Below are 14,489 nucleotides of genomic sequence, written 5' to 3' on the forward strand. Positions count from 1 at the left end.
TCCGCCTGCCTCTCTGCCTAATTGTGATCTCTCTGTCAAATAAATAAATAAAATCTTAAAAAAAAAAAAAAAAGATTTAAGACTCCTTAACAGGAGCACCTGAGTGGCTTAGTCAGTTAAGCATTTAACTTTGGCTCAGGTCATGATCTCCGGGTCCTGGGAGCCAGCCCCGAGTCAGGCTCCCTGCTCAGTGGGGAGCCTGCTTCTCCCTCTCCTTCTACCCCTCCCCCTGCTTCGTGTGCATGCTCTCTCTCTCTCTAGTTAAAAATAGAAAGAAAAAAAAAATCTTAAGGTTTCTAAACAGGTGATGCCTGGGTGGCTCAGTCGGTTAAGCATCTGCCTCCAGCTCAGGTCATGATTCCAGGGTCTTGGGATCGAGCCCCGCATCAGGCTCCTTGCTTAGCACGGAGCCTGCTTCTCCCTCTGCCTCACACTCCACTTACACTCTCTCTCTTTCCCTCTCTATCTCTCTGACAAGTAAATAAAATCTTAAAAAAAAAAGAAAGTGTTCCTAAACAACTGATTCCAGCATTAGATTAAAAAGATATTACACCATGACCAAGTTTTACTTAAATGCAACGTTGACTTAACATTAGTAAATCAGTTGGTGTAATTCACCACACTAATATCTTAAATAAATCATATATGACCATCTCAAAAGATGGACTGATGGGGGGAAAAAAAGATTCTGTAAAATCCATTCTTAAAGAGAAAAAATCCTAGAAAACAAGGAGTAGAAAGGAATATCCTTAAATTGATAAAGGTTATTTACATACGTATATACACAGAAGCTACATTATTTTAAACGATGAAATGCTCAAAGCATTCCTTTTTATTAAAATCAAGAACAATATAAAAATACCTGCAATCGTACTTCTTCACGTTTTTTTTAAAAAGATCTTATTTATTGGAGAGAGAGAGGAGATGTGAGCAAGAGTATGAGCTGGGGGTTAGGGCAGTGAGAGAGGGACAGACAACTCCCTGCTTAGCAGAGAGCTCGACCGACACGGGGCTCGTTCCCAGGACCCCAAGATCATGGACCTGAGCCAAGGGCACATGTTTAACTGACTGAGCCACCCAGGGGACCCATTCTTACTGTATTTTAATAAGCTCCGATGATTCTGATGGTGGTGATCCAAGTACCCCCTTTGAGAAACCTCAGGCTGGAGAAACCCTTTGCCTGTTGAGTTGGTTCCTGGTTCCCCAGTGCCCAAACCCACCTACCCAACAACACACCATCTGGCTATGCTTCCTTTCTTTCATAATAGTCCCGCTGTTCTATTTCATTTTTCTTGGAGCTTCACAACAGTCGTGTGAGACTAAATTAATAGATATTATCTCCATTTCACAGATCAGGAAATTGAGGCTCAGAGAGGGTGGGGAAGTGGTCCAGTCCACAGAGCTCATTAACATACCAAACGAGAGGCTACTCAGGGCCTCTGTATGAAGATCTGATGATGGTAATGGCAGCCAACATTACTGACTGGTCCCCAGGTGCCGGGCTCTTCACATGGGCCATCTCATTACCATAACCCCAGGAAGCATATAGTTCCATCCCCCCATTTTACAGGTGCAGAAACTGAGGTCAGAAGATTAAGTATCTTGCCCAAGGTCACTCCACAGACTGGGTATGAGAACCCAAAGAGCCCACCAAAAGTAAGCTTAGCATTTGTAGGAGGTCTATTCTAAATATTCATGCAAATTATGTATGCATTTTTCTCCTCAATATACTGGCACCTGTTTTAGCAACAAACATTTCTGTCCCCCTCCCCCAGCAAATCCTCAAGTAAAAGTACCCTCCAGGAAGACAGAACCCCTGTTTGCTCCATGAACCTTGAGCATGGGGCCCCAAAGCCCAGGAGTGGATTTAAGTACCCTAGGAAGGTTTCAAAGCAAAAAGTGGATGTGAGGTTCAGTGTTGGCTCTCTGCCTCTGACTACCACCATTTTACTGAAAAGGATACTGTCACCTCCATTGTCTATGGAAAGCTGGACAGAAGAGACAAGTGCTTTAGCACTCTGGGGTTTTCTGGTCCTCGTCTTCAGGATCTCCATGCTTCAGAAGCCCACAAAGTACTCACTGAGGCCTTCACTTCCCCCTTCACCTTTTTCCTGGGAACCTGCTCTGAATGTGACCTTGCCCAAAACACCCAGACAGACATCTCAGCAGCACCCATAACCCCACCCCCGAAAGTCCCCACACTGCCCCGTGCTTCCCTTTCTCCAGGCCTTTGCCCACACCAGTCCTTCCACCTACTTGGCTTGGCCCACATCCCACAAGCTACCCACCCTCAACCCATCTTCAAGATCTCTTCTGTCACGGGGCCATCCCTGGGCCCTTTCTCCCCCATGATGGAAGTGGCCGATCCCTCCTCTGGATCTTTGAGGACACACCCTAACCCACTTTGCAACAGAGGCACACATCCACATTTTAAAAATGCTTAGGGGCAGTATTTGTATGGATGATTCTGAGTCTGGCATGGAATGACACCTTGCACACAGCAGGCTGTCAAGAAAACTTTCATGAGTGGATGAATCCAAGAATTCACCCCATGCTCCCACTAATCACAGCCATTTGTGGTCTGTGGGTAGAACCCAGAAGAGAATCCCATTAGGAGGAGACACGGCCCTGGGAGCCCGCAGGAGGTGTCCTGCAAGTCCAGCCTCATTTTTAATTTGTCTGTCCCCTGCCACATCCCTCGTCTCTTCCCACCAGACAGCTCTGCCTCACGTTCTGTCAACCCCCAGTGCCACCCAGCTGCAGCCACCCAGCCTCACAGGCACTCTGCCCATGCCTCGTCTCCATCCCGGGGGCTGAGGGTGTCCGGGTCTTAGGCCTCTGAGGAAAGTTGGAAGTGCTTGACAGTCTGCAGCGTGAAAGGTCTCCCTTCGGTCTGGGACATCCTCCAGCTGAAACTTCCCACCCTGACATTAACACTGGTTCATCTTCAGTCCAAAAGGAAGGGAATGTGACCCGGCACCAAGGGTGTATATGAAATGTCTTCTCCGCCAGGGAAGGGGGGTGGGCCCACCAGCCTTGGCTCCCTAGCCGTGTGGCCCCACCTCAGGCCGATTACAAATGCAGATTGTCAAGGCATCCCAGGAGCCTCAGAGAGGCCGCATGTGAGCTCCCAGGCCCAGAAGTCCACGATAGGGCCAGGGCTGAGGCCCACGGGACCACCCTCCCGTTCGCCCCAAGGCACACTGTGCCAGAGCCTCCTGCAAGTGGTAAGGACAAGGCAAAATCACACACCCGAGGCAACTTGGCCCCTGCCTGCTTTGAGGTACCCAAGGGAGGGTCCCAAAGGAAACTTCTACCCAGCCGGATGCCCCTGGCTACTTGTCTTCAGCTCGAATGAGGAATCTCCATAAAGGCTTTGTTTGGGATAAAACAGAGATGTCACAGGGGGAGGGGTGTCTTGGGATCCCTCCCATTTCCAGGTTCAGTGTATATGGGGGAAACGGGAAGCCCGCTGGCTGCAGACAAAGCCAGCACATGTCCCCCACCCCAGGGGGCAAAGGCCATGCCCTCACCACCCCCCAGGAACTCGGCACATACCTGGGGCACCTGGTCGATGCTAAACAGCCGGGGCAGCTTCAGGCTCAGCATCTCGGAGCTGGGTTGGGATGGCCGGTGGTGGACAGTTGCTCCCCGTCGCCGGCTCAGAGTTCCGACATGGCCTGGGATGCGTGTGGCCAGCCGGTGCCAGGGCTGCTTCCCTGCAAGAGGATGGCGTGAAGAAATCCAGTCAGCCCCAGCCCAACTCCAGCTGGATCAAGACTGTCAGATTGTTTAACCATGGAACAAACACTTGCTTGCGATGGCAAAATAATCAGGCTTCCTTAAAAACAGCAGCAGGTCTATCAGACCGCTGAGTCATTTATTCCAAGAGGGCTGGAGGGAGGTCATTCATGCCTGGTAGGGGCAATCATGAAACTGCAGAGCTGGAAGAGCCGTGGAGGCCACCAGGTCCCCTCACATCGGACATCAGGGCCAGAGGGGGCCAGTGACTTCTCTTAGGCTAGGGGACAGCTGAAGCAGCTGGCTCACGGCAGCATCGTGGGCTGCCCCTGGGCCAGCCATGTGATCCCAAGTCTGTGTCCACTCAGCAGGCAAAGGAGGACAGGGGCCTTGCCCCAGATCACCCAAAGAAAAGCAACTCTTCCAGAAGGCCGACAAGAGCATTGTTGCCCTGAGACATACACAAGAAGCAGACAAGCAAATCCCAGGCACTTGTAGGGGACATAGCAACTCCAAGTAACGAGGCTGTTTAAATGCAAGATTAAGACTGCTTAACAGCTGTGAGTAATGTGAGCTAGAGGGGCCTGAAGCCCTCAGGTCGGCCTGAGAAATAGAAACATGCAAGCTGGATTTAGCAAAGAAAGAGCAGTGCTAGGACTTTACCCTGGTTAACGCCTCACCCCTGCCCCCCACAGCTCCCATCATTGCTGAGCCAAGATCTGCCCCATCCTTAGAGCTCCCCCAGAGGAATTCTGTCCCTGCCTCAGAAGGTCCAGAAACCCTGCCTGTACCTCTCACGTGACACCAACCACCTCCGCCTACAAGCAAAGCTACCTGCTCAAGTGCTTGGAAAGGACACTCTTGGGATGGCTGGAAACTCGGGTTATCTGCCTGGCTCATGCTGGGCCTTCAGCGAAATGCTTATTATAGTCTTTATGTTCTATGTGTTATTATCTAGAACTCTGGGGCACCTGGGTGCCTCAGTCAGTTAAGCGTCTGCCTTCGGCTCAGGTCATGACGCCAGGGTCCAGGATTGAAACCCGCATCGGGCTCCCAGCTCAGCAGCTCTGTCTTCTCCCCTCTGCTCATGCTCTTTCTCTCTCTCTCTCTCAAATAAATAAAATCTTAAAAAAAGAAGAACACTGTAACAAAATGCCATATACTTATGTTTCATTGCCATAAATTTGCTTCTTTCTTAAAAATGCTGATGTATTATCCACAAGTCCAAAGGGGAAAATGACCCAAGTGTCCACCAGCAGATGAATGGGTAGACAAAATAACAAAATATGGTCTGGGCACACAAAGGAAGATTATTGGGTCTTAAAAAGGAATGATGCTGTGATCGGTGCTTCAACATCAATGAAAATTGAAAACGTTACGCTGAGGGAAACAAGCCAGTCACAAAAGAACAAACGGTGTAGGATTCCACTTACCCAAGGTACCTAGAGTAGGCAAATTCACACAGACAAAAAGTAGATTAGAGGCTGGATTGGTGGAGGAATGGGGCATTGTTGTTTCAGGGGTACTGAATTTCTGTCTGGGATGACAGAAAGTTCGAGAAACGGGTAGTGGTGATGGTTGCACAGCATTCTGACTGTGATGTCACTGAATCAGACACTTAAATATCGTTGCACAATTTCACATTGTGCATATTTTACCACTATAAAAAGTGTGTAATATTTCCAAACTACAGAATAATGAAGAAAATAATTTTTTTAAAGATTTTATTTATTTATTTGTCAGAGAGAGAGAGCAGAGGCAGGCAGAGTGGCAGGCAGAGGCAGAGGGAGAAGTAGCTCCCTGTGGAGCAAGGAGCCCGATGTGGGACTCGATCTCAGGACGCCGGGATCATGACCTGAGCCGAAGGCAGCCGCTTAACAGACTGAGCCACCCAGGCATCCTGAAAATAAATAATTTTTTAAGAAAATAATTTTTTTAAAAGATTTTATTTATTTACTTGACAAAGATCACAGGTAGGCAGAGAGGCAGAGAGAGAGAAAGAGAGAGAGAGGAAAGCAGGCTCACTGCTGAGCAGAGAGCCCGATGTGGGGCTCGATCTCAGGACCCTAAGATCATGACCTGAGCCCAAGGCAGAGGCTTAACCCACTGAGCCACCCAGGTGCCCCAAGAAAATAATTTTTTTTAAGCGCACTTTACTTAAGTTAAAGAAAATAAAAGTTAATACTTTGCAAACAACATTGATGTGAGTGGGCCATGGCCCACCTTTGTTCTCTCAGTTCTGCAGGCCTAATTACCAAGACTCCCACACTCTCTGAAGCACCATAATCTCACCCAGTGGCAGGACACAAGATGGAGGTCTGCTACTGTGGGGGACCTCAGGCACACCAGGAAATCCTCTGGCAGTGGGACCAAGACTGGTCTCCACACACCTGCCCACCTTGGTCCTCTAGTACTCCCTTGAGTAGCCTCAATGTCAAGGGAAAGACAAAGAAAAGGAATGGTCCCCTTCTCTCCCAGCACATACCATCCCAATACGATGACCAGCCTAAACTGCAAACATAAGGGGTAATGACAATAGCAGGGGAGTCCCCAACTTCTTCATTCAGCCACTATTTACCACATTTATCACGTGACAGGTACGGGTAAGTCTAAATGTGTAATTGAGGATTCTCCATGGGCTGCTGCGGCTTGAAGGACACGGTGAGAATTAAACAGATACAAAAGTTGTATGGGTTTGGGGCACCTGGATGGTGCCATTGGTTAAGTGGCCGGCTCTTGGTTTTGGCTCAGGTCATGAGCTCAGGGTCCTGGGATCAAGCCTCATGTCAGTCTCCATGTTCAGCAGGGAGTCTGCTCAAGGAATCTCTCTCTCCCTCTGCTCCTCCCCCTGCTCATGCTCTCTCTCTCTAAAATAAACAAATAAAGCTTTAAAAAAAAAATTGTATCACTTTGTGACACATAGAATGGACGGAAGTAGGCAGCTTCCATACCATTCTCTTCTTTCACTGCACAGGAAAAAAAAAAGAGGAGTAAGAAAGACAGTCACTGTCCCCAACAAATGTATAAAGAGATGTGACACCCAACTAGCTAACACAAGTCACCCTGAGAAGGAAGGAAACTTTCATCCACCGCACCAACCCCGTCCTTCTCACCTTGCTCCCTGGCCCATCTCATTCACCCCCACTGTGGCCATCTCAGGAGGCAAGGCAGGGCAGGGCAGGGCCTGGGTGCTGGATTCAAGCCACTTGCATTCAAAGACCAGTGCAACCCTCGCAACCCTGGGCAAGGAACATTAACACCTGTGCCTCGGTTACCCTAAGGGTAAAATGGAAACAACGGTAGTACTTTCTTCATGGGGATGTCATGATGATGAAACGCCAGAACCCATGCAAAAGGCCTGGCGTAAAGTAAGGGTCCAACAAACACTTGCTATTATTACTAATTTTCAGATAGGAAGATTCATTTTCTATTCTACAGGCAAGAAAATGAAAGCTTAGAAAAGCTATGGGTTTTGCCCAAGATCACACAGTGAATGGCTGCTAGAAAACTAGGATTTGATTTCTGGTTTTGTAAGTTCCTTTTCAGTAGAGAAGGGACTTTGAATAAAGGTTACAAAGAGCTAGCACAGAGCACTAGGTCTTAATTTCCCTTTGCTACTGAGAGAAGGACCACACAGAATGTTTACGATGATGTTCATAACCCAGAGGTTAAAGGATGGCCCTCCTTGTCTGTTAATCAGGTTGAGACAAACTCTTGGGTAAGACTTGACCTTGGGTCTTACAAAAGCTTGAGATTTCTTGTGTCCTGTCTTTGTACCAAGCAGGAACTCTTCCATTAAACCACTGTTAGGTTGCATCTGAAATATAAACCTTTCTGTCTGTCGAAATCATGAAACAACCCTGGCTTATGTTTCATACATTGTATCCCCTCTTAATCATGGCAGATGTAACTGAACATCAATGAACTCACTGGTGTTTTTCGTTCCTATCACATGCCAAGCTCTTAATTTCACCAACACTATAAAAACCAGAGTGTAATTTCCAGTATTTCAAACAGCAGCTTGGTTTGCTCTCTCTGTCTGCAGAGGCCTAGAAACAAGAGTGAATAAGACAAAAGTGCTTCAGACAGTTCCCATTAGAGACACAATGTGATGCTGGCTAAGATTTCAACGGTACATTGGTGTTCCATGTGAGATTCATTTAAATGAGGGTCCCACAGCTTAAAGATATGTTTTAGAACAACGAAAAGAAAGGGAAATGGGCTACAACATATTTTCCAAGACCTGCCAAGTTCTCCTGAAATAGCCATAAACAACACTAAAAAAAAAAAAAAAAGGCCAAATCATGACAACAAAATCACCATCAAATTTCCAACTAGTCCTCTCAGATTTCTCAGATTTAAGACCAAACAAAATTAATACAAGGTGAAACTTGCCCCTGACCACCTCATCCCTCTCAGGCTGGCATTCCATCCTTATTCCTGGAGGTCCCTCCCCTGCTAGAAATTTCATCCTATACACTAGATCCCAGGCCCTGAGGACTTGGGCAAGCAAACCCTGTAACCTCTCAAATACACCTACATATAAAGTTGCTGAATATAAGTTGATGGGCTATTTTCCCAATGAGAGGGTCCGAAAAAATGTATAACTTCTGGGATGCAGTTGAACTAGTACACAATATCTCTCCCTGCAACATTAACTTATTAATGTGGCTAGACATATTAGAATCCCTTACTATACCCAATGAATTAATTTTAAAATATTGTTTTTTCCATTGACATCTCACAGAAATAAGTGTATTCACCATCTTCACAAGCATCTTCAATAACAATATCTTCATAACTATAGCCACGTTCTAGAATTACTAACACAGTTTAAGTGAAAAATAGTCTCATTTCCATATGAGTTATATGAGGTCTGTGCTTTTTTTGGGGGGGGGGGGGAGGACACGTGGTGCAGGGGAGGAGCAGAGACAGGGAGAGAGAGAATCTTCAGCAGGCTCCCGGTCCAGCACTGAGCCCGACATGGGGCTCCATCTCACAACCCTGAGATCACCATCAGAGATCGTGATCAAAGCTGAGATCAAGAAATCAAGGACCCTTCACCAACTGAGTCACCCAGGCGTCCCTGAAGTCTAGAGAAGCTGTGTTTAATGCCGCTGTTACACAATGTACCCTGAGTCGGAAGTATTCATTTGCTATTATTATACTGCACGTGGTTTGCTCTCAAACACTTCACACAGATAGCTTGATATGAAATGGTTAGGTTTAACCCACACCCCTGGGGTGGTGGTTAATTAGCATTTGAAAGACGAAGCAGAAACTCACACTCCAGAGGCCACACCTTTGGTTCAGCGGGGTTTATTTCTGACCCACACCAAAGTGTTTGCGAATTAGCGCAATGGGTGCTGTTTAACTGGCAAAATGAGTGGAACAGAAGATATGGGAGCTGATGAGAAGGATCATCCAGGCGCCCATCCTCTTGCATGAGCCGGGACAGTGACTGGATGCCCCAGGGTGACTCCCCCCTGAATAAGCCCAGGTGAGCCCTGTAGGGAGGATTCAGGAGCCTAAAACCAAGAAGTCCAGCTGTCCCAGGCCCCCAGATAAATGTTGTATCAACTTTGCACGTGCTTACAGAAAAGGTGTGCAAAAGCGTTAAAGAGGGTAGTGCTAAGACTTCACCTGGCCACAGAACAGGCCATCCTCCTGCTTTGGCACCTGCTGAAAAATATGAGGATGGCAGGGGAACTCAGCCTGAGACTCTCACTGTGCTGTGCCCGTGCTGTCTGACCGTGAGGGTTTGGGGGTCCCCTTGCTCTCAGTTATCTCTAAACACTGACGCACTTCCAGACACTCTCAGCTGGAAGTCACATCACTGTTTCGTGTACCAGGGAAAGAAGTGCTGCCCATTGTAATCAGGAGATGAAGGCACCCTCTGGAAATGAATCCTGATTTCAAAGCTCATAAAACACCACCACCATAGGAATTGATGAAACACAGAGACTGGAAGTGAGCGATTGGCTTGGGTCAGTTCGCCACGGCTACTCCTTCCATCTTCCTACTCTGCTCTTGAAAGGGATCATTAAGGTCTCCTTTATAACAAAACCAGCTCTTACAATCAGAGGCCACATCCCCAGAATAAATATCAATCTGGGTTATACTTTCTGTGCAAGTCTCCATCTGTATAACATTTTCTCTCTCTTTCAGTTGCTTGTGTGTGTCAGGTGCCTTCTGGAAGGATCCCAAACAAGCATGGATGGGGAAAGTTTCAGGTTACAGTGTCTCCCCCAAAATGCCCATACAGCCAACCAATTGTTCAAAATAAAGGAATGCAGTGGGCCCCAAATGTGAAAAACTCTGGATGGACCCAACTATTATGCTACTTCTTCTTTTCTGGAAAAAAAAAAAGAAAAAGAAAAAAAGAAATTAGGCTGGAAAACAAAAAACTCATAGTCAGGCATATGTAGCAAAAACAAAGAAGGCTGTTTGGTAGGGAATTTTTCCCATGCTTGCTTTAGAAAACTAGAAACATGAGATCAGGAAGCTGCTGAGAGGTCTCTAATTCAAGTTACCACCAGACGCATGAATGTCATCAATGGCATTTCAGAACAGAAGTTGTACCTTTGACCCAAAGAAGCAACGTTAAGAGGGAGTTCAGGTTTCACGAAGAGACGGTGGGGAGGACCAGAAAGGGTGGCCTCTTTCTGACCATACTGGCTGGCCAGCCCACCTCTGATTCCCTCCTTCCCCTGGGGCCCCTGTCTAGATCTCCTTTATGTTAACCCTAAAACAGCACAGAGCCCAGGAGGCAAACAGGGCAGAGTTTCCCTCCCATCACTGAGCCAGAAGGCCCCTCCCAGAGGACCACTAAATGGTCCTCGCCACCATGTGCACTAGGGAAGCTGGGGAATAGGGGCGGACAGAATCTAAGAGCAGCCCCAAGCTGCCTGCAGACTCCTGCTTTAGCTTAAAAATGCATATGAAAATTAAAATGTTTTGTGCATCAAAGGTACTATCAAGAGAGTGAAAAACAATGGGAAACCATATACCCAATGAGATTCATACCCAGAATCTATAAAAAAAACTCCTTACAACTCAACAACGACAATAACCCAATTTAAAAAATGGGTAAAGGACTTAAATAGACATTTCTCCAAAGAACACATACACAGGACCAACAAGCACATAAAAGTGTATGGTTCAGCAGCACTAGTCATTAGGGAAACATAAGTCAAAACTACAGTGAGATACCAGTTCACACCATTAGGATGGCTGTCAAAAAAAGAAAAAAAAAAAGAACTAGTGTAGATGAGGATGGAGAACAACTGGAACCTTAGCTCATCACTGGGAGGAATGTAAGATGGTGCAACCACTCTGGAAAACAGTATGGCAGTCCCTCAAAAAATTACCCAGAGAATTACTGTAGGATCCAGAAATTCTACTTCTGGGGACATACCCAAAGGAATTAAAAGCGGACACCAAACAGATATCTGTACACCTGTGTTCAGAGCAGCCATATTCACAATACGTGAAAGGCGGAAGTGACCCCAGTGTCCATCAGCAGATGACCAAGCACGATGCAGTCCATACATGTGATGGGATGTTACTCAGCCTTCAAAAGTAATAGAATTCTGACATAGACGACCACATGGATGGATCTGGAAAACATCATGTTAAGTGAATGAGCTAGACAAAAAAGGACAAACACTGTAGGATTCCACTTATCAGAGGTAAGGAACAGGCAAATTTATAGACAGAAAATAGAACAGAAGTTGCCAGGGGCTGGCGAGACAGGGAAATGGGAAGTTGCTGTTTAATGGGTGATGATGAAAATATTCTGGAAATGGACAGTGATGATGTTTGTACGACACTGTGACTATAAGTAATGTCACTGAACTTAACACTTCAAAATAGTTGAAATGGTGGGCACCTGGGGGGCTCAGCCGGTTAAGTGTCCGACTCTTGATCTCAGCTCAGGTCTTGATCTCAGGCTCATGAGTTCAAGCTCTCTGGGGAGCCTACTTTAAAAAAAAAAAAGAAAGAAAGAAAAAAAATAGTTAAGGGACGCCTGGGTGGCTTAGTCACTCAAGCATCTGCCTTCAGATCGGGTCATGATCCCAGGATCCCGGGATTGAGCCTCCTCACTCAGCAGGGAGTCTGCTTCTCCCCTGCCTCCACCCCACCTACTTGGGTGCTTTCCCTCTCTCTCTCTGCCAAACAAATAAAATATTTAAAAACAAACAAACAAACAAACAAACAAAAACCAGCAAACATTTCTCACCCACAGTTCCAGAGGCTGGAAGTCCAAGATGGGGGGGGGGGGGTTGCAACATGGTCGGGTTATGGTGAAGGCCCTGTTCTGATTGCAGATTGCACACTCACTGCCCTGTCCTCACAGCAGGAAGGGCAATGGATCCATCTCGGACCTCTTTCCTAAGCGCATGAATCCCACTCACGAGGACCCCAGGCCTCCCTCCCTTCCCTCTGGAGACTTTTGCTCACTCCTGCTACAGATTCCAGCATCCGGCCACCCGCAGCTGTGTGTCCCCTCAGCTCTCCCCCTTGCAGAGCTATACTTGGTGGGATACCTCCTCTCCTCTCCCGGCAGCCGCTGAAACTTGAGGTTGACCAGCTCTCTGTCACCTGCCACATGCTTGCTCTCTTCCTGTTGTCAACTGCACTCAAATCAGTTTCCCTAGAAGCCCCAGACCCAGCCTGCATCCAAGCACACAGGGAGTCCCAAAGCCCTCAAGGCCTGTCCTAGGCACCAGGGGATGCACACTGCCAGGCTTTTGGACTTCTCGGAGTGCCTCAAGGAGATCCCCGTCTGCTAGAGAAGAGAGAGACAACAGCACACTGCCCCTGTGCGGGGACAGGAAGCTCCGGAGTCCAGAGAGATGAGAAGAGCTGAACCCAGGGCAGGGAAGAGAAAATGAATGGGAGGGGTGTCATGAGATGGATGGGTATGGAAAGCAGAGGCTCTGGGCTTCCAAACTATTTCAAAAATAAGAGGTGAGAAAAAAATAAATTGCTGGCATGGTACCATGGAGGTCGATACATGACATCATACACTGGGGAACCCTGATGTAACTACCCGCATCAGTTAATAACGTATCAGTGTTGGTCATCAGCTGTAACCAATGTACCATGGCAGTGGAAGCTGTTAATAATAGGGGAAGGGGTTGGGCCAGAAGGGGGCATTGGGAACTCTACTTCCAGCACAATTTTTCTAAAAACCTAACACAGCTATAAAAAAGAAGAAAGTCTATTAAGAAAAGGTAACCTGACATCAAAAAATCAAGGGACCTCATAGAAAAACCCGGACTCCAGTTTGTCTTGACAAATCTGAAGGTCAAGTTCACATACAGCTGCAACTTGCTATTTCTTCTTTCCAGGTAAATGGGGTAAGCGCAGTCAGGTTCATAGTAGACGGCCTCCCCACACCCCCGCCAATGCCTGCCAGGCTTGGCCCTGAGCTCTGTGTTTTGGGCTCTGGTGATCGAAGTCAGGTATCTGACGACAGAGAGAGAGAGAGACAGCCAGGGTCTCGGAGTGCCATGCCCCACAGGCTGAGAAATAGTGACACCCATGAAGGAAGGGAATAAGACCAAAGCAGTTTTTGGTTGAGTCTGATGTGCACAGATTTGCAGTTTAAAAATATGTGACCATATCTTGAAGGAGCAAGCAAGGCTACAGATCTATTTTGGAGGCAAAGAGAGGTGACTTTCAAAGGTCCTCCAGAGGGAGAAGAGCAGACAGAAGATCCAAGGGATAAGAAAAAGTCAAGTTCATGGTTCTGATGGAATAAAATTGACAGAGCTGGGGGGTGGGAGGCAGCAGGAACAATATCTAGAGGATTTGCCCAGTATCTCGGTTTCCCTGGTAGGGCAAGGTTAGGAACTGTGAGAGAAAGGGGTGAGCCAGTCTGGAGGAGGGTGGAGGCTGGGGGGCTGGTGTTGAGGGGCAACGTTGGGGAAGCAGCCAGGTGAGAGGCAGGGAAGCTGGGAGCAGCTGCTGGTAGACAGGGTGCTCATCCAACATGCCTGGGTCAAAGCCATCCCTCTGCTCCCCCTGGGGAGAGCTGCCTGGGGCAAGGAGCAGCAATGGAAAGTGCACAGGACTATGCTTGGCCATTTATTTACTCATTCATTCAGCACCCACTTCCTGAACACCCATTATGTGTCTGATACTACATAGGACACGGGGGAGCAACCTTCATCCCTTAAGAGCTCACATTCTAGTGCAGGAGATCAACACTGACATGTGACACAAAACACATCTGATGGTTGGAACCATCAGCTGTTTCTGGGGGGAACAGAGAGGAGGGGCATCACACCAGGGAGTCAGGAAAGACTTCTTGAAGACATAAAGCTTGAGCTAAGGGTTGAAGAATAAGCAGGAGTGCAGCAGCCATGGAGGACAGAGACCACTCTAAACTGAGGGTACAGCAGGAGCCAATGTGCGGAGGTGGGCGGAGTACACATTTGGGGAGCTGTCCACAGTTCAGCGTGGGGTGGTGGAGGGGAGGGAGTGGCTAGTGCCCAGCATGGGGTCTGGAGAAGAGCCCCCGTGAAGGCTCGGGGTGCGCCGTCTGAAGGCAGTGGAAATGAATGCACTAGAGGGTGGGAGTCAGGACCAGAGGCCTCAGGGATGCTGATGGGGGAGAGGCTGGCAGCCCAAGGGACGGTAAGGAGCATTCTGAGTGGCGGATGCCAGAAAATTTCAAATTCTGGCTCCATCATTTCCTGGGTGCCCTTGGACCGATCGCCTAATCTCTTCAACTTGCA

At 47.7% G+C, this 14,489-nt stretch overlaps 1 protein-coding gene across 6 annotated transcripts in view; it reads right to left on the bottom strand.

Annotated features, from left to right (window-relative positions):
* Positions 1-14,489, bottom strand: part of LOC309867843 (membrane progestin receptor gamma) — a 74,924-nt gene that overhangs the window by 40,066 nt on the left and 20,369 nt on the right. For all 6 annotated transcript variants that reach the window (XM_082736911.1, XM_082736912.1, XM_082736913.1 and 3 more), the window contains exon 2: positions 3,559-3,719. In XM_082736911.1, coding sequence (XP_082593037.1) covers positions 3,559-3,609 — 51 coding nt within the window. In that variant the 5' untranslated portion in view covers positions 3,610-3,719. The remainder of the gene's footprint in view (positions 1-3,558; positions 3,720-14,489) is intronic.

This window comes from Mustela nivalis, assembly GCF_964662115.1.
Source record: "Mustela nivalis genome assembly, chromosome: 6".
In the NCBI taxonomy this organism is placed as follows: domain Eukaryota; kingdom Metazoa; phylum Chordata; class Mammalia; order Carnivora; family Mustelidae; genus Mustela; species Mustela nivalis.